The sequence below is a fragment of the Opisthocomus hoazin genome, chromosome 1 (genome assembly GCF_030867145.1).
Source record: "Opisthocomus hoazin isolate bOpiHoa1 chromosome 1, bOpiHoa1.hap1, whole genome shotgun sequence".
Classification (NCBI taxonomy): Eukaryota; Metazoa; Chordata; class Aves; order Opisthocomiformes; family Opisthocomidae; genus Opisthocomus; species Opisthocomus hoazin.
In genome coordinates, this window is record NC_134414.1 from 28212352 (window position 1) to 28233491 (window position 21140).

Below are 21140 nucleotides of genomic sequence, written 5' to 3' on the forward strand. Positions count from 1 at the left end.
TCAGTGAGTAAATTTTCCACTGCGAAGAATTCCATCACATTCAAATGAGCCTTCACAGGGCGTCCATTTAATGCAATATGAGTATTTGCCTACAAGTTTTGTTTACTGCTTATTTTACACTTCTTTTTAAAATAGAGGAAACTTTGCAGCAGTACTTGTGGTTCAGTGTAGTGTAAAAGCTCTACGGTTGATACTTTCTGCCTGGGACATACATGTGCAAAAGGTAATTACGGATCTCTCCATCCCTGGGAGAATGCATGCCAGTCTTACTACAGATGGAAGTGTAACTGGTTTCCAGCACTAGAGAAGGAAAGCTATGTCTGCAATGCTGTTGCTTGTGGCGGATTCTTACAGTAGGTTGTATATGGATCTTTGAAGTCGCTATGGGCCATACAATCAGGTTTTCTTACATTTATGTTAATAATTAGTTCAAATTATATTTAGGTAAGCATGCAGTTAAGAAAAGGGGAGAAGTATCTTTGAAAGGATGTATTTGTTATTAGGTATTTGTTATTGTTAATAAATACAATTATTACTTATTTAGTAATTGTTATTTATTTATATTTTATCATTTTGTATTGTTACTCACTGGTTTATCAACTCTTTTAACAAAAAAAAGGAAAACAAGCAGTAAACAAAACATGTAGGCCAGTATAAAATTAATTCCCTGTGAAGAGTAAGGACAACACCAGTACCACCATAACTTACACTTTTACTTTCCAAGTAGTCTGGATGTGGGAGTGAGATGTGCACTGAATTCTTCCTGGTATTTCAATTTTGAGTGTAAATCCTCCTAGGAGAGGATCAGAAACACAGAAAGATCCGACATTAGTAGCATCAATTGCTCATCGTAAAGTCCTGTATTTTAATAAATCTGCTTCCTATCATATGTATTGAAAGTCATTAATGTTAGGTTCTATTGGTTAACTTTTGCCTTTATGGTTATTTTTTGTTGAAACATGCAAATGAATTATAAAAACAACGCTTGCATTGAAATAGTGCTACTACTGCGTCTTACTAATATGCTGGAATAATATTTTCCTTGGGAATGTTTCAGTTTCTTTCACCAAGATAAAAATAGATCTGCTAGACTTCTAGTTTGTTTCCTTCAGCAAAAGTTTCCCCTGAATTGTATTCTCTTTGTCTATCAAACTCAAACTAATTGGGAATGTTCTCCTTCAAAGGGTGAATAGCCACTTTTTGGTAACCTTGGCACATGTAACATATCCTTGTAAATTAAATTCTTCACACTTGGTTTAGTAATGTGTTTTCTTTTTAATATTATAATTGCTGTTTTAAAACAAAGTAATTTTTCTTAAGAGTTATTTCAGCAGATGTATAATTATCCTTAAGGGTATGCGGTTTCTCACTGACTCTTGCCATGGGAACAGAAGAGATACTGCCTTGATTTTATCGCAGGATATTTAAACTGTATGTACTTTTGGCCAGAAGACCTTAGTTACAAAACAAAACCCATCCTGTGTTGTCTCTGTGCTCTGCATTTCTATACTAATTGCTTTCAGCTTGGGTTGTGTGATAATACCTGTGTTAGATATGCATGGTTTGTTTATGTCGGACTCCGTTGTCCTGTCTCATGTTCTTGGAGTGCCTGAAGTAGTTTCGCTAATCTGTCAGCATAGTATGTACTTGTGGATAAATATAGACATGCAGCCACTCGGTGAGTGGTCATCATCATATGCTGAAGCTAAAAATTACCCCTTTGGTTATGGAAAGGCTGATCTGATCCGGAGGCCTGCTCTCGCTCACACGTTGTAGGGCTTCAGCGCTTGCCTGTTAAAAAAGCAAAACGAAAAAACTAAAGGAAATGTCTGCCTCAATGCTGAAAAATTTATAGTGAAGTATGAAACAGGATTATGAAGCAGCTGATTTCCTATTTGATTTTAGTTAGAAAACAATTCTAACTTTTCTGACTGGAAGAGTGGAACATTTCAGGTATTCACAAGCTCATGGATATTACAATAGCATGTTGGAGAAAGTCCAGTGTGATCGGCTTTATAAAGGGGCTCGGTAGGTATGAAAATGCTGCAAATACATGTTTTGGTTTGTGTTCCTTGCTGCTAAAGTGTAAATCTGACACAATTAACTAAAAAAATGCAGTCTCTGTGTCTTCTACTTAACGATACTGAAAATTCAGTAACTGTTTCTGGCTGAAGTTGTGTCCAGTGTAGCACAGACTCTTGGCTCCTGCATGGTGATTTTTCTGTTGTTTTGCTTCATCTCAGAGCTTTCAGAAAAATACCTGTAGTGTAAATCATAGCAGAGACTCTCTTAAGATAATTTAATTTTGTACTCATCCCCATTGCCAGCTTAGTGACTGTGTGCGTCTGTGTTAAAACTGCTTTTTTACAGCTATTTCCTGATCAGGGAAATGATCAACACAGGAAAAAAATTAGCAGTGATTTTAGTTCAGTTATCCTTTCTGTGGCAATAGTATATGGTCGTGGTGACAACTGTATGTGATACTGCATTGCTACTTCATACTTACTCCATATTTTTAGTTTTACGTTAAGAAAATCTTCTGGTTATAGCCTGAACTAAACAAAAATATTCAATAGGAAAAGTATATCGTTTGAAATACAGCTTATTGCAGATATGGTAGAAAAATGGGGAACTTACCTTGGAAACGAGGAAGTGGGTTGTTTGAGAGAAGTAGCCCTCAGCCAGAATTTCACCCCAAAATGGTACAGGCGTCTTATAGTTGATAACGTGTAGTTAATCTTTTTTACAGTTTTCCCTAGGATAGGAGCTTTAAATGTGTATGCAACTTTCTAACACTGACCTACAGATGCCCTGCTATTGCAGGGCCCTCGGGCGTCAGGGTTACCATGGTCTCCTGTGTGTGCCTCACCATTCATTCTCCTGGGGAATGAGCTACTTTTTTCTAGATGAAGGGTTTAGTTTAATGCAGTACGTGTGTGGTGACCAGTATCCTACAGTATGTTAGGAGTCCAAACTATATGTTTCAGTGGTCCGTTCTGGTACTTCTTTGTAAAACATTATTATTTTGAAATCAGATAGTTAAAAACTTTATTTGTCAATGAAATCAGTATTTAGAATTAAGTATAACCCCTTCGTCCCACCTCACCCCCACCAGATATCTTCTGCATAAACCCATACAAACTATATATGGTGATTACTCACGTAAAAATTCTGTCTTTTATTTAATGGGGCAGTGTTTCTCTGGCATAGATGGCAAAAATGGGCACATCCTTTTAATTGCTATTTTTAAGGCCCACAACATCATATGTCAACATAAAAGGACCAGTCATGGATTACTTTAATGCAGCTGTTTCCTAAAGTTTGAGTCCTTGATTTCCAGTTTTATGTCTCAGAGGCAACTTGGTTTTTAATAAGCTTTGTAGGGCTTTCAGTCTAGGAAAAAGAACTGTGTTCTGTTAAAGCTCATACATCATCAGTATACATGTCAGTCATAGTCTAGTTACTGGGGCAGATTTTTGCAATGCATATATCAAACATATGCAAATGCTTGAGATAATGGCACTGAAACGATGCATTAGAAAGCCAAACCTGTATGTAATAGTTCATGACCAACTCATGATCAACTCAGAACCCTCACACTGCTGACAATGTTAACTTCCACTTGAAGATGCTTATATGGAGTTAGCAGCTACAAAATGATCTTTTAAAAATTCGAACTAAATTAATGCCATATGTCACTCCTTTCTATAACTGCTGTCATTGCTGTAGCAATGATAGATGTTAATCCCAGGATATCTTTCTACTTTCCTTTGGGGGAAAGGCTATACAGTCCTGTATTTCAGAGAAGAGCTAGTGTAGAAAATCTCACAGATAATTGCATTTCTCTATGACAGTCTGCATATAATTGATTTTTCAGTTAGATGTCCGGGAAAGAAGAATCAGATCTGTGTCACAAACCTAACAGCATCATTGTTAAAAGGCTTCCTACTAACAGTGACTATGTAGATTTAAATTTCAGTCTCAAAATCCTGGCTGAATGCCGCAATGATTGAAGATGAGGGTGGCAGCTCCCAGGTAGTGTGACTGGGGTTTCTCAGACTTAATTTTGTGAGGATGTGAGGCATGCACGATCTCACACGCTGCCTTCCTTCCTTCTATCCCTCCTGCGTGTCCCTTCCCAGCAAATTTTGAGCTCAGTAGCCAGTTTAAACCATAATTGCCTGAGGAGCAGAAGGCAAGTTTGCATGATTAGAATCCTACAGATGCCTTGAAGCGGGAGCCTGGGATAGTTGCGCTGGCCAGCCGGGGTGTGTGTGGCTTGGCAGATTCTGGCCGGCGGGCAGCCTGCCTGCCCAGCCCCGAGCTTGGGAAGGGCTGCGGGGAGCTCGGGATGAGGACAGCAGCGAGGGCAGGGCTTTTCCTGCACAAAGGATACAAGTCCTTAAGAAAATTGGTTTCACTGCTCACAAAAAGATATTTTTCCTAACTGAGCACTTGACGATCAAACTGATTTAATGGATAGTTGTGAGCCAGTCAAAACCATGCATGTGGCAAATATATGACTGATTGTAAAAGTATTGCCTGACTTCTTCCTAAAGGTCTTTGTGGACAAGTTTCCATTACCTCGTATATTTGATAGTTTATGTAAATTTGCATCTGATCCTCTGCATCCCGCTCTCTTCATGCTTAAACTTTAGGAGAACCTAGGTGATGACAGGAGAGCAGTAGTGCTTACACTCTTCTCTGGTGGCTCATCTTTCATTACTTTGAAGTAGATTATTATTCAGAATAACAGTATATTTTTAGAAACAGTTTTGTATGATATAAATGTAGAACTGTTCTATACACTTTGTTTTATGCAAAGAATCATAATGCCAACAAGACTCCATAATTATGCTTTTGCCCTCAAAAATCAAGTGGAACTTTACAGGAAACAAATCTGGCAGGAAACATCTATTGGAGTGGAAGAAGTGGTGGTGCTGTGCTGAAGAGTGATGGCATACCTTGTCAATCAGGGGAGTTATTTTCAAAGTAAAGTATGGATGTGTTACACTTGCAGAATAATAACTGCACAAACAAAAGCATTTCTGCATTTCTGTCTTGCAGTGTAGTCATATAGTGGACTTCAAAACTTTGATTTTGCTAAAGGAAAACATGTTCTCATTTCTCCAATTCATCATCTATTTTTTTCAATACATGAATTTTGGACCTGATTCTGCAATATCTTGAATACTCTTAAAAAATAATGTAGTCTTTGGGATTTACTTTTTTCAGGTTTTTGCAGCAATGAAGTGTTGCAGTATTTAGGAAAGATCTAAAATCTCATTTATTCTTAAAACAATCTCATGTAATTAATCGTTAACGGTTACTTTCAATAGTAGTGGCAATTCTGTTCCTCAAAAGGAAAGGCTAAAGGCATTAGATGTGTAGCATCCTTCATTGTAGTTCTTTCTTTCTTTCTTTCTTTCTTTCTTTCTTTCTTTCTTTCTTTCTTTCTTTCTTTCTTTCTTTCTTTCTTTCTTTCTTTCTTTCTTTCTTTCTTTCTTTCTTTCTTTCTTTCTTTCTTTCTTTCTCTCTTTTTTTCCTCTCTTTCTTTCTTTCTCTCTCTTTCTCTCTTTCTTTCTTTCTTTCTCTCTCTTTCTCTCTTTCTTTCTTTCTTTCTTTCTTTCCTTCTTTCCTTCTTTCCTTCTTTCCTTCTTTCCGTCTTTCTTTCTTTCCTTCTTTCTTTCTTTCTTTCTTTCTTTCTTTCTTTCTTTCTTTCTTTCTTTCTTTCTTTCTTTCTTTCTTTCTTTCTTTCTTTCTTTCTTTCTTTCTTTCTTTCTTTCTTTCTTTCTTTCTTTCTCTCTTTCTTTCTCTCTTTCTTTCTTTCTTTCTTTCTTTCTTTCTTTCTTTCTTTCTCTCTTTCTTTCTCTCTTTCTTTCTCTCATTCTTTGCAACTTGGATGCAACTTACAATGTGACACTCTGGAATGCAATGCTATGGGGAAATGCTATAATGAGATTAGTTTACAGTATTTTCTACAGTTTGTGTTGCATTAAAGCATCTCTGGCCCAGTCATTAGCACTGCTCACGGGTGTTACCACACTTATATTGCATTCACAGTGGCTGATGGCTGGTCTTCCCACTGTTACTTGATTTGCTACTTCTAAAGTCTCTGGCAGAGCTAACAGAGTGTGCTACCAGTAGCTGCCTGAAGACCAAACATGAATTTTATTGCCAATAAGAGCTAAGCCTGGGGATTTTGTTTTGGAAATTTTATGCGTAGAGTGGTAATATTTGAATTAATGAGGTTTTCTTTCGTATTATTTTTTTTTCCCTCAGTTTCTCAGAAAAAACAGTAAGTGGAGCTAAGCCTAGGACATAATATCTTGATACTGTTTATGGGGAATTCACAGAATCATCAGATAATTTAGATTGAAAGGAGTCTCTGGAGGATGATTAGTCCAACCTCTGCTCACCAACTAGAGGAGGTTTCTCAGGGCCTCATCTAGTCAAGTTTCAGGTATCTCCAAGACTGGAATTTCTACTGTATCTGTGAACAACATGTACCAGTGTTTGATCACCCCCTCGCAGTGGAAATTTTTACCTTATATCTGATTGGATTTTCCTGCATTCCAGCTAGTGTCTGTTGCCTCTTGTCCTGTCACTGTGCTCAAAGAAGAGTCTGGCTCCATCTTTGCTATACTACACTAGGTAGCTGAAGACTGCAATAAGGTCTCCCCTTAGGCTTCTCTGCTTAAGGTTGAACCAGTCCAGCAGTGTCAGCTTGTACTCATGTAGCAAGCATGTAAGCCCCTGATCAGCTCTGTGATCCTCCCTTGGCCTTGCTCCGGAATAGCAATGTCATTCCTGTATGGGGGAGCCCAAAACTGGACATAGTACTCCAGGTGTGACCACACAAGTGCCAAATGGGACTATAGGGTTTGGTACTTTCAGGAGAACTAATGCATAATGAACGTTTTTTGGCCATGGAAAATGTTTGATGTCTGACTCTTCATATAAGATTTATACTGGTGAAATGTCATTGTATTTAAAGGAGTCATTCTTGGTTGACCTTCATATAAATGAGAGGAAAATCAGGCGCTTTACAACTCACCTTAGTCAAAAGACCAAATTTCTGACTTTTGCAAGGATAGGCCAGTATGAATAGCAATAAAGAATAAATCTGTTACTTGACAGCTGACTTACAGATCTGGCCTGAAAGACAAAGGATAATAAATGAGGATATTATTCAGATAGTTAGGTGTTGGTGTGTGAAAAAAGAGGATTGAATGTGCAGTGCATAGTAAACACAACTCAGTTTTAATATGTAAAATTTCATCTTTGATTCCTTCTTCAGTCTAGATTATGTACATTTTACCTATAACTATGCCGTGGAAATTCTGTTTATGGGTTTTGTATTTCTTTCATTATCAGCTAATCTCCAGGTTTTCTTTGACAGTATAGTAGGCCATTGGCATGCTCTAGAAAAGTCAAGACTTGCTGAATTACCTAAAAGTAAAGGTGTCTTTTCTACATTTCAGCTTCTCCAGTTGGTAACGGATATATCAAGCCACCCGTCCCACCTGTTTCTGGTACACAGAGAGAAAAAGGACCTCCAGCCATGCTGCCTGTCAGCGTTGACCCAGACAGTAAACCGGGCGAATATGTCCTGAAGAGCTTGTTTGTTAACTTCACTACTCAGGCTGAACGCAAGATTCGCATCATCATGGCAGAACCTCTTGTGAGTAAAAAGAAACTCTTAAGTATATATGCACTTCGCTCCGAATTCATTTTTAGATTAGGCTTGCTGTGCAGTGAAGAATATTTTCTTTGTAATCTGCGTTGACAGTGTTTTCCAAACTGTAAGATACGCTACTATGGCAAGTAGAATGTTGTGGGAGAGGACAGAGGTGTGCAAGATATGCCAAAGAGGTGACATGAAAAGACTCACAGAATGGTAGGGGTTGGAAGGGACCTCTGTGGATCATCTGGTCCACCCGCCCCTGGCAAAGCAGGGTCACCTACAGCAGGCTGCACAGGACCTTGTCCAGGCGGGTCTTGAATATCTCCAGAGAAGGAGAATCCACAACCTCCCTGGGCAGCCTGTTCCAGTGCTCTGTCACCCTCAGAGTGAAAAAGCTCCTCCTCATCTTCAGACGGAACTTCCTGTGCTCCAGTTTGTGCCCATTGCACCTTGTCCTGTCACTGGGCACAAGTGAAAAGAGTCTGGCCCCATCCTCCTGACACCCACCCTTAAGGTATTTATAGGCATTTGTAAGATCCCCTCTCAGTCTTCTCTTCTTCAGGCTAAACAAGCCCAGCTCCCTCAGCCTTTCCTTGTAGGAGAGATGCTCCAGTGCCCTCATCATCCTCGTAGCCCTCTGCTGGACTCTCTCCAGTAGCTCCTCATCTTTCTTGATCTGGGGAGCCCAGAACTGGACAGAATACTCCAGATGGGACCTCACTAGGGCAGAGTAGAGGGGAAGGAGAACCTCCCTCGACCTGCTGGCCACACTCTTCTTGATGCACCCCAGGATTCCATTGGCCTTCTTGGCAGCCAGGGCACACTGCTGGCTCATGGTCAACCTGTCGTCCACCAGCACTCCTGGGTCCTTCTCCACACAGCTACTCTCCAGCAGGAGCGCCCCAAGCCTGTACAGATGCATGGGGTTGTTCCTCCCCAGGTGCAGGACCCTGCATTTGTCCTTGTTGAACCTCATCAGGTTCCTCTGCGACCAACTCTCCAGCCTGTCTAGGTCTCACTCAATGGCAGCACAGCCTTCTGGTGTATCTACCACACCTCCCAGTTTGGTGTCGTCAGCAAACTTGCTGAGGGTACAATCTAACTCTTCATCCAGGTCATTGATGAAGTTGAATAAGACTGGGCCAAGTACTGACCCCTGGGGGACAGCACTAGTTACAGGCCTCCAACTAGACTCAGCGCCGCTGATGTCAACCCTCTGAGTTCGGCCATTCAGCCAGTTCTCAATCCACCTCACTGACCACTCATCCAGCCCACATTTCCTGAGCTTCCCTAGGAGGATGTTATGGGAGACAGTGTCGAAAGCCTTGCTGAAGTCTAGGTAGACAACATCCACGGCTCTCCCCTCATCTACCCAGCCAGTCATGCCATCGTAGAAAGCTATCAGCTTGGTCAAGCATGATTTCCCCTTGATGAATCCATGCTGACTACTCCTGATAACCTTCTTTTCCTCCACTTGCTTTAATGATGACTTCCAGAATGAGCTGCTCCATCATCTTTCCTGGGATGGAGGTGAGGCTGACCGACCTGTAGTTCCCTGGGTCCTCCTTCTTGCCCTTTTTGAAGATTGGAGTGACATTGGCCTTTCTCCAGTCCTCAGGCACCTCTGCTATGCTCCAGGACCGTTCAAAGATGATGGAGAGTGGCTCAGCAATGACATCCGCCAGCTCCCTCAGTGCTTGTGGGTGCATTCCATCGGGGCCCATGGATTTGTGGGTAACCAGATTGCTTAAACAATCTCTCACACAATCCTCCTCGACCAAGGGAAAGTCATCCTTTCTGCAGGCTTCCTCTCTTACCTCTAGGGCATGGGATTCCTGAGGGCCTGTCTTGGCACTGAAGACTGAAGCAAAGAAGGCATTCAGTAGCTCTGCCTTCTCTGCGTCCTCCATCACCAGGGCACCCGCCTCATTCAGCAGCGGCTCCACATTATCCCTAGTCTTCTGTTTGCCGCTGATGTAGTTGAAGAAGCTTTTCTTGTTGTCCTTGGCATCCCTTGACAGATTGAATTCCAGGTGGACCTTAGCCTTCCTCGTTGCATCCCTGCATGCTCTGACAACGTTCCTGTATTCCTCCCAAGTGACGTGTTCCTCTTTCCACATTCCATGGACCTTTCTCTTCCACCTGAGCTCCGCTAGAAGCTCCTTGCTCATCCATGTGAGTCTCCTGCCTCCTATTCTGGATTTCTTTCTCAGTGGGGTGCACCGATCCAGAGCATGGAGGAAGTGATTTTTAAACAGTGACCAGCTCTCTTTGACCCCCCCTAACTTCTAGAGCCCTCAACCATGGGATTCCTCCCAGTAGGTCCTTGAAGAGGCCAAAGTTAGCTCTCCTGAAGTCCAAGGTTTTGATCCTACTTATCACCCTGCTTCCTCCATGCAGGATCGTGAACTCCACCATTTCATGGTCACTGCTGCTGAGGCTGCCTCCAACCTTCACATCCTCAACCAGTCCCTTTTTGTTCGTTAGTACAAGGTCCAGCAGAGCGCCTCCCCTCGTTGCCTGCTCCACCACTTGCGTCAGAAAGTTATCATCGATGCTCTGCAGGAACCTCCTGGATTGCAAATGCCTAGCTGTGTGGTCTTCCCAGCAGATGTCAGGGTGGTTGAAGTCCCCCACGAGAACCAGGGCCTGTAACAGTGAGGCTACTTTCAGCTGCCTGTAGAAGGCCTCATCAACTTCCTCCTCCTGGTCAGGTGGCCTGTAGTACACACCCACAACAATGTCGCCCATATGAGGCTGTCCCTTAATTCTAACCCATAAGCTCTCAACTCGTTCTTCATCCACCCCCAGGCAGAGCTCAATACATTCCAGTTGCTCCCTCACATACAGAGCCTGTCTTTCCTAAAGAGCGTGTAGCCATCCATGACAGCATTCCAGTCACGCGAGCTGTCCCACCATGTCCCTGTAATTGCAATGAGATCGTGGTCCTGCGGCGGCGCACAGATCTCCGATTCTTCCTGCTTATTGCCCGTGCTCCGTGCGTTGATGTACAGACATTTCAGGGAGGAACTCGAGCATGCTGGTTTCCCTGGAGAGGAGCAAGAGGATCTGCCGTGTCCATGCCCACCCTTAAGGTTGTTGGTCTTTTGCTTCTCAGCTTGGGACGCAGCTGAGGAACATTTGTCACTGCTCTGATTGGCCACTCTTAATCCCCAGCCAGATGGAATGGCTTGAGCATTGTGGCTTTCCCCCCTACCCCCCGAGTCCTTCAGTTTAAGTATGATGAATGAGTATTTTATTTCTGTTAGCAATACGGGCGTGTGTTAATGTGATTGACTGAGAGGCAGAAGGGGTGTCAGCCAGCATAGATTTCACAGCTGGGAGAGCAGTCACTTGAGTCCAAATAGATTAGAAAATGCTGAAATACGATAAAAACAGTATTTCTGAACATTACCGGTTTTCAGCTAAAATATGAAAATGAATAGTGCTGCTGGTTCCTATTTTAGTTGTGACAGTAGTAGATTTCATAAGCTAACAAATGGCTGTAGCACCTATTTTCCAGAGATGAGAAAGCATGCAGCGTTTGAAAAAGGAGCTACATTGCAAGGTCTTGCACAGAGAGCGAGAGAGACATCGTTATTTGTATCTTATGCAAATTTAACATACAAGTATGTCTGTTGCAAATTGTCTTATGTAACTGAACTTCTGGGATTCTGCTATTTTAACTTGAGACTATGTTTTATATACATTCTTGTTATTTTGATGAGGCAAGAATAGTTCTGTAATCTATGTTTTAGTTCTGACAAGGTAAAAATAATATAAAAGAACCCCAAACAAGGAACCTGTATTTCTGAGCTGTAAGTGAATTTTTGTAAAGCCATATAACATTTTTGTTATAAAGCACAGTATAGAATACTTAGTTCAGTTCCCTGTTTTCAGGTCTGGATATGCTGAACAGTAAAATTAAGATTATCGTGTTTTCTGATGGCATCTATTTAGCTTTATGTCATGATTTAGATTCAGAAGCAGTTGATGCTTGGAAAGTTTTTCCAGGCTACCCTCTGAAACATGAGGTGGATGCAAGATGACAGAAATATCTTACATAATTTGGATATAACACAGAAAAAGCTAACAGAAAGAAATATTGTGACAAAGATCCATTTTTTTCTTCCTTCATGAGTCCCTTTTAAATCACAAAAAGTAGGATAAGCTGACATTCATAATGCAGGTTCTTTAAGAAAAAACAATGCCAGCAACTATTTATTACCATCCAGTCTTCATGTGATGCACAGTGAACATCTTTAACATTTTGAGACAAAATGTGATGTAAAATTACTTGACAAGATCAGGGAAACAAACAAAAAGACCAGGACTGAGAACATCATTTCCTTGCGGCACCTCTGTTAGTCTTAAACACTAACCTCTGCATTTTCATGTAATATTTCAGACATAGATATGAACCAGTGACCTTGATTTATTCCCATTCCAATTTGTGTTAAGATGATTTGGAGTTGCAGTGTGTTGATATATTATTTTTGTCTCTTTGTGAAACTATGAACATCTGAAAGTTGATCTTACCTTATTCCAGAGGTTGTTCAGTGAAATTCTGTTTGGTAAATTCAGTGTAGAATGTAAAAATATGGTAAGAAATTGGAATGTCACCTACTTCTTGTCAACATTTTCAGAACGTATTTTTTACAGGGGTATAACCATGAGGCACTAACAATAGTTCAGTGACATACTCACATCTTATTAATACTAATAGGACTTACAAGTCATGGCATGCTGCTCTTTGAGGGTGGCTGTGACAAATGTGCAAGCAGGATTTTGTAGACATTCAGTCAAAATGATCTTGAAATAATTAGGTTGTAATGAAAGAAGCGACAAGGGAAATGGCAAAAATTGTTCTGGAATAACAGCTAAGAAGTTCAGTCCACCCTTTTTGTGGGGCAGCTGTGGGATGTTTAGCAGCTTTGTTCCCATATTTCTACTCTACTGACTAGAATTGTGACCAGGAAGTCCCAGGGATTTGCGAGACAAAGATTATAAATTGATGGTGCAGAGCCACTCTTTGGCCTTTTTTCACAATAGATAGCCAAATGGTGAGCTCTTTGAAGATTCTGTTCTAATTAAAATCAAACGTACCTCAAAGAAAATCAAACTTCGAAGTGCTCAAACACTGAGATGTTTCTAGTTTGAATTCTCTAAGTCATTACAAGATATGACAGTTTCATTTTATAATGGGTGATGAATACTTAGGAGATCTTTTAGAGAAGCTAAAATGATCTGTTTATAACATGATTGCTTTTTCCTCTCTTATCACAAAGTCTAGCTCACATTCAAGCTCTGAAATTACTATGAGATTAAATTAAAGACTTACTGATATTTTTTTTACCTAGATACTTCTTTTCATGCACAGATTTTGCCTGCTTATCCTTTCTTAGTATTATTACTGTTGTTTTTAGGAATTTTTCTCTCAGTTTTTTTGGGTTCATATGCCCGTTTGATATGCACATCTCTTTCTTTTGTGGTATACACAGAGTCCAACTGCAAATTACAGTGTTCTGACAACTATGGTGGAGAACCAGCTTTGTGTCCTGCCATGAGTTGCAGATGCTAGCAAGGCACAAAAATTTTTTGCTGTTTTCTAGGGCAGCCGTGAAGGGCACAGCACTCACGCCCTCCTGCAGGCCCATGAAATGTCGGCTGGGAGAGCAAGACTCCAGTGGCAGAGAAAGCAGAGGGCAATGTCAGCTACCCCTCCTGCTGCCTTGGCTGTCAACCGAGTATGATTTGACACTTTGGTTACTGGATCTGGCAGCGATCATCATCAAAAATGCCCTCCCCAGTTAGCATGTTCTCTGGGCATGAATCTAATGTCAGCTATCCACTGTGAAGTCTTGAACAAGTTACAATGTGAACGTTTTGTTTACAGATGTGATTTTTTTTTACTTTGTCTGCAGAATATTTTATTTGGAATTTCAGGTCATGTTTTTCACCTTTTTAGGGTCTCTGAAATATAAAAAACATTTTAATAATTACATTAAGTTCACAATTATGTTGCTAAATTTCAATCATTAAACTACTGTACCCAGCTTGTCAAGTCATATTAATCCAAATCAAAGATATTTGATGGCAGAATTAATTAAAAGGGATTTTCCAGTGTAGAAAAGTAAATTCACATAAATGAAATGTAAATAATTTCTTCTTGATAACCTTTAATAATTTCCTGCTTCTTTTCTGTAAATAATTGTTCTCCTTTATATTGAATAGTAAGAATTTTTCCTGCAGACCTTTTTACACAGCATATTGCATTCCTATTTAATTTTTTTCAATTTATATTGTAAATCTTCTCTGCACTGCTTCACTTACAAACACAATTTGATATTTTATTACTGCTGATTTTTTTTCAACCAGTGGTGACCGTAAAATGAAGCTAGAATGAGGAAGCCAGGGAAATACTTTTGCCAGTTCAAATGATAAAATGTGTTTACATATATTAACACTGGAAGGAAAAAAAACCCGGAAAACAGTTTCCTTTTTGGGACTGTTGATTATCACTTAGGGTGGTAATTCATCCTACGCATACTGATCAGGCTAATCTTTAAATATGGCTTTCAGTAGTACTTACACACAGCTGTAGACATGGATAAAACAGTGAGCTACAGGCTTTGACAGCGGTTAATGGTTAATTTAGCTGTTGGTAAACTTTCATTATGCTTTTCTCCTACAAGCATCTTCTTTTACTGAGCTTGTCTAAATTCAAGATCTCTCTGAATACTGAACTCAGGAACAGAATCTACTCATTATAAGATTAGGACTATATGCATATTCATGTATTCTTGCCTATAACTTTCTCCTAGGTAGGTTTTATCTTGCCATTAGAAAAAAAATGAAAGCAGTGATGTTGTTAGTACTAGTGTATTTATTACTTCCATCTCATTAGAAGCTCAAAGACATTAAAATATAGGCCTATTTCAAAACAGGACTGGTGATAGCAGCCAAGCAGGTAGTTAGGAAGAATAATGCAAGTTTGTTTTTGTGAAGACCGACCAACTGACATGTATAATGGCACTGCTGTCCGATTACCTTTAACCTAGGCTTCACCTGCTCTAGGCAGGAGAAGAAATACGCTAAGGACAGGCTTGGAAGAAAAGGAAGTCAGAATTTTTTTGATTTGTGAGGGCTGGGCTGGGATAACTAGTAAGATTTATGTAGGCTATGATAATACCAAGCAGTTTTATCCCACAACTGTAATGTAGGATTTTCTGTTTTACGTGGACAAAAATTTCAGCTGCATGAAATGAAGAATGACTCCTTTGTTATCTCCCATAATGAGACACATTGACATTGTACATTTTTAACATTTGAAGTCCTCACAAATATTTTAGCCTACAGGGGGACTTTGGACCCCTGTTTATTGACAGTTCACAGACAGGAGTTACTATAAGGAACAAGTAATTTCATGGAAAAGCGGAAAGGCAAACTACCTCACTCTATGCTGACTATCCACTTAGTATGTGTATGTATGCCCAGATAGATTGAAAAGAAGACAACTCTATCTGAATAACTTTATGCAAGCATACATTGAAATTGTTTTTTTCCCATACAAAAAGTATCCTCCCTAGGGTCTTCCTCTATAAATGCTGCAAACATGCCAGATTCCCATTGGCATCTGTCCCTGTTCACCTCTGTGTCACTCAAGGATTATGTCAATCATCATTAATATAATTCTTTTATTCCACTAGTGTTTGTGGTAGCCAGAATTCTGTAAAGCACTTGGGCACTCCATCCCAACCCTAAGGAGCAGAAGCCAAGCACTGAACAGTACAGTGTGGTAGTCCTTCGAAGGTGGCTAATCTTGAACCTCAGGACAGCTGTCTTCCTGAAAGACCTAGAAAGGTTTGTGTGACTGAAACAGGGACCACAGATGCGGTATCTTCTGTGTAGGTCAGGGGGACATATCATAGAATTGAAACACAGGAGTTGAGGGAAAGAGTATGAAAGACACAGTTGGAAAAAGAGTTAGAGACGAATGTAGGGTTTCAGAAGTACTCATGGGGAGTGCAGGAGGAAGGAAACAGGATGCAGTGTGGGGCAGATTCCAGCTTCCATACAAGATCGAGTAAAAAAGTAAATGCCATTTTAGCAACCATGGAGGGAAAGGACACATTTTTGCATAGCCATTGGCATAGGCTTTTGGAGCTAGACGCAGGTCCATAAAAATGCTCATGGATTTCAGAGCCAGCTGATGTTGACAGGAGCTTTCTCAGTGATGTCAGGGTTTCCGTAGCTGGGCGTGTGGGCAGAATGCTGTTTGGGGCTTTAGATCTCATTCTGATGGCAAGACTCTCCAGGATGCTCACTGTCCCTGGGCTTCACTACTCCATGGGTATAGTTGGAGGACAGTCAATGCCACATATGATGGTTCAAATCACCAAGACAATTTAACTTTGGAAGGCAGATTCAATCCAAGGTCACCAAGGCTGTCACACTATATCATATGTTAGCCAATGCCTGCAAATATAGCAGAGAACCTACCACATTCCCCAAATCAAATTTTGGTATCATTTAAGGATATTGGTTATTACCACTGTCCAGAAAATGAAAATCATACTGCAGTCATCTCAGGCCAGTTGTATCACTGGTCTGTCATCATGAAGAACAGAAAGAAAATCGAGTATGCACTTGGATAGCATTCTTGCCAGAGAAGTGGAAATTAAATAAAGGTTTATCTTTCAGTATTTTCGCAACAGCTTCATCCTTTGCATGCCTTCAGAGTCATGTTTGAAGTCAATGAGGCACTGCTTCATCAGGATTGCTGCATGTTTTTAAATTTAAATTTATGTGCTCTTTTCTGGGCCAGAGTCTGGCATGGTACAGTTTATGCATCAGACAGCTTGAATTATGCTGTATTTGACCCTGCATATCTGGTGGCATGACAAATATGAGAAAAACTTGAATACTTCACTTAGCTATCTTCCCAGTTTGGAAATCTGCCCAATAAGGTCTTGTTTCCTTAGCCAAGCATGTAGTAAGGGTGGAAGCTATGGCTTTTATGGCCATCGTACTCGTAGCAAAAGAACAGTGAAGGCTGACGTTAGCTCTGCAGGGAAACCCTGGTATCCTCCTTGAAAGTCTCTCAGATCGGTACCAGTAACCGAGAGGAAAAGGCTTCAGATCAAGTCACCTGGAGACACGTTTGTTGCGGTACAGCTACAGCCTTTGACATAAACACATAATCAAGAAAACCCCAAATAAAGGAAGTTTAGAGAAAACTACTGACAGACATCAGAATTTCTCAAGTTCACTTTAAAAATACACCTTTCCTCATCTGTTGGTCTATTCTATGAAAAGGGACGCAGTGTTGATGACAGTAAGTAGCTACCTGACGTTAAAGCAGCAGACCACTGCCAGGGTCAGTAGCTGTCATTATTACCCCCGGCTGCCTCTGAGGCTTGAGAGAAATGTGGTTCCTTCTCGCAGAGCTCTCAGCTGTGCCTGGAGCAGCCCAGCAATTCCAGCTCTGAATTTATTCAAATCAACTGATAAGGGCTTCCTATAGCCTTGATAAAATTGGGTCACATTACTCTGACCGGGTAACCAGCGGTCAGGGCCCTGAGGGCACTAATAAGCCTCAGTGGCCTCCTCTGGGTCTGACCCGCTACTGACCACAGCCCAGGACCCCGTTCCAGGAGCTGGGGCCATCAGTCCCTGCCCCAGCAGCCCCACAGCAGGGCTGATCTCCAGCTCCCCGCAGCCCTGCCCAGCCTGCCAAGCCAGGACCGCCCTGGGCCCGCATCCCGGCCATGCTCCTGGCTGGGGCGGTGGGACAGGCCTTGGCTGCCAGGCCCGGCCCTGCTGTCCTCATGGGGAGCCCCGGCCGCTGCGGCTGGCCCTGCTGGGCCCCGACGCCGGCAAAGCCATGTTAGCGCTTCAGCAGCTCGCCACACAGGAACTGAAGCGTGTCCTGCTTCGTGCTTCCCACGGAGGTTGAGATACGGGGAAAAGAGTGGGGTCGTGGGCAGTTCTGCACCAGAAACAGCTGTGGGTCTCTCTCTCCCGTGCAGCCATGTCTCAGTACTCAGTAGCTGGTAGGAGGTCTGTCCTGCCTGGTCGTAGGTCGTTCTGGATGTCTGCATCCAGACAGACGTTTTGAATTTTACTCTGCTGTACCTGTCAGTACATGTCTAGTGACAATCCTGTATTTTCATTCCCAAGGCTCACGAATGTGGGAAACTTGCCCACCCTTCCTGACCTCCCTGTTTTTATAGCATTTTACCAGTTCCGTGTAAGTATACTAAAAGAAGAAACTTCATCCGCTGCTTGGAACATGGAGGTCCCCTAAATCCTCGTAGCATTGTTGTCACCATGGTCAGGAGGTTTGACTGAAGGTGAGGAGAGAGCTCTCGTAATACCTTGGACAACATGGTGAGCTTAAGAGGGAAGCTGCGCATCCCCCATTCTGTGCAGGAAAAAAAGCTTCCTGCATTTGTCTACAGTGTCCTGCTTGTGCAGAAGTGATAACTTTGCTCGTCATAAATCAGTTGGTGTAAAACTCTTTGCATATGGGATTGAAGTGTCAGTTAACTTCTCTGTTTAGGAAACAAAATTGTACCAAATGACCAGGGTATATCAAGGTGAGTGAAGAGCATCATCTCACCCTCTTCGCCAGCTCTCAGAAGGAATGTCAGAGGTGGAAAGGAGGGAACAGTGCTGTTCAAGTTACACGCTTGACTGTGGTGACTTTGTCTCCTAGATCTGTTTAATTTACCACTGGATCTTTCAGTGTTTCTATTTCACGGAATTTGGCTGTCACAAAAACCTTCTCTTCATAGAAGGGATTATTATATGCATATCCCTGATATTTTTTTTTTTTTAATACACATATTGGCTGATGAAGAGTGCCTAGATGAACCCCTTGGTAAACAGCTGAAACAGGGCTTTGAATAGCAGTTTCATGCAAAGGTCTTAATGTAGATGTGGAAGTCCAGATCTCCATAGTCTATTCTTCTTAGAATGCTAAAAATAAGTTACATACAAATCACTATATCAAATGCTTTTTCAGAGCATCATGTTTATTCCAGTCCCACAGGCTTATAGGTAAAAGATCTTGGACTCTCATACTGCGTCTCATGACACCACTCTTGACTGATGCCTTGTACAAAGTATCATTAATTGTTAGAGCATGACTGCAGAAAGCCTTCTTCTTGGTTTCATGCTGAGAGCAAGGTGGACATAGTGGGTTTATGGAGTATAGCTGGCTCTGGGTGTCTGTATGGGCACGTTCTTGTTCCTATTATAGAGAAACATTTTAATGAAAATGCATTGTAATGAATCTCAGCACAAACAACAGAATCTGTATTTACTTCAATAGTTTTTGAGAAGTAAATCCTGTATATCTTGCTCATCCTGAAGAAAAAGCATCATATAAGCAAAAAATCCTGTCTTTTTTTGTGTATGTTTGTCTTGCTGCAGTCAGGCTTTGCAATATAATAGTCATATTGTTTTCCAACTCCACAACAGTTTGTTACTGTTGCTTCCTATAACAGGCCTTTCTCATTTCATTAATACCAATTTAGTTAGTTTAGCAATGACCAACTTTAAAATGATTTAGGGGTTTTTTTGAATATTCAAATTTACAATCAAATACCAGTTTAGTCAATAACTCTTTTAGGAGTGTAAATCACTGAAGCTATAATAATTGATTATAGGTATTGAAACTGGGAATATTGATAGTGTTGAACTTAACCTGTGTAAATCATTGGTTGGACTTGGGACTGCTAATAAACTAAATCCTGTACCTAGAATTCAGTTAGCGCTATTTTAGTTAATCCATTATATTAACTTTATAGTCCTTCCCCAAGCTGTACATCATGGTCCTTCATGAATTTTCATCATAAGTAAGGATGCCACTAAAAGTTAATGTATTCTCTGCCCCAGCAAATTAGATTCCAAATAACAAAATTTTGTCTTCTCACGTTGGAAGTTCTGAAGTCAGAATCAATCAGTCTACTAACACAGGTCTATGTTGGAATTAGGGTGTCGACATTAAGTGTCCACACTTTGTTTCTAGATGCTCTCTTTAAAATTATCAAACTTACAGGTTGTAAAATTCACGTCTTTTTCTGTACACTGTAGTACTGGAGTAATTAAAATCAGGGAAAACCAAGGCCCACCTTACAACTTGCATGTGTTCAGACAGAGGATTCTGATGTGTTCAGGTTACAAGTTTAAAAAGACATTCCTAGTAACACAAAACTCTGAAAATGAGCAGCCGATAAGATTTCCTTTTTTGCTTGTGGTAGAGTCCACCTCAAATGTCAGTAAAGTCATCCTTAGTACTCTTTAAACTTTCCAGATTTTACAAAAGCAAGTATTTAAAATATTTCTTTTGGAACTCATCCACTGGTAGCTGTTAGCTTAGTTGGGATTAAAATACCTTAGTAAAAGGAATTGTTTTACTTCCTACCTACAAGAAAGCACCTTACTAGAGAAGATGCAAATGCTGAGAGCAGTAGGTTTTTTGTTTGAGTTTCTTTTTGCATTTACCTGTATATCTGTAACAGCACTTAACCTTTGTTTAAAGTTTGTGACCACTTATTATCAACACTGAGTTGAGAACATGTCTGGGAATTTTTTTACTGATCAGGTAAAAATGTCGGAGTTCTGGAGTCGTTTGCTCAAGGTAAGTGAAAGAAAGAAAACTTTCATATTTGCTTTTTGTGAGGTTTTTTCTTAAGTTCCATGATATTATGGGAAAGTTGCAGTGCTAATTTTTGCATTGTGCATGTAATAGCTTGGAAAGCAATCTCTAATTCAGTGGGGTTGCTTCTCTCTTCAGACAGCTTGGAATTCACTCCACTTTTGTGTAGTATTAGTTCTGAAAATCAGTTTGATATTTCTTTGGCTTGTGTGGCCATTTTTTTCTGATATATCAGTTACTTTAGATTAAACATTCTCATGGCCAAAATTTCTGATTGTCCACATTTAAATTTTGTTGCTACACAGCATAGGTAAGATGCCTTTTGCAGAGAATGTGATAATCAGACAAAAATTAGCTGGTAATAGCTGATGTGATGACATAAACTGTCACCATAAGCTATCAGAACTGTACATGACACAGATACCAAAGAGGCAAGAGTCAGAGCCAGTGAGTGAAAACCTGTATTTGAAGCTGAACTGATGTTTTCTTACACAGTTTTGTATTCAGCAGTACAGCAGTACTGGACACATCTTTTTCCACATTTATGAAACAGAAGAGCTGTTACAAAGAAAAGAGCAATTGCATTAGACAAGGATAGACTTAATAATACTGAGCCTGTCTTCTGAACATGCAACTTTGATGAAGGGGGCCTGTAGGAAAGATGGGGAAAATATTTTCAGCAGGGCTTGTTGCAATAGGACAAGGAGTAATGGCTTTAAACTAAGGAAGGGTAGATTTAGACTGAATATAAGGAAGAAATTTTTTACAACGGTGGTGAAACACTGG

General features: G+C 40.7%; 1 protein-coding gene across 5 annotated transcripts in view; it reads left to right on the forward strand.

Annotated features, from left to right (window-relative positions):
• Positions 1-21140, forward strand: part of FRY (FRY microtubule binding protein) — a 257840-nt gene that overhangs the window by 102751 nt on the left and 133949 nt on the right. For 4 of the 5 annotated variants that reach the window (XM_075420163.1, XM_075420181.1, XM_075420190.1 and 1 more), the window contains one exon: positions 7485-7684. In XM_075420163.1, the coding sequence (XP_075276278.1) occupies positions 7485-7684 (200 nt within the window). Of the gene's footprint in view, positions 1-1801; positions 2029-7484; positions 7685-21140 lie in introns of those variants that run through there. The other variant, XM_075420171.1, reaches the window with a different exon arrangement.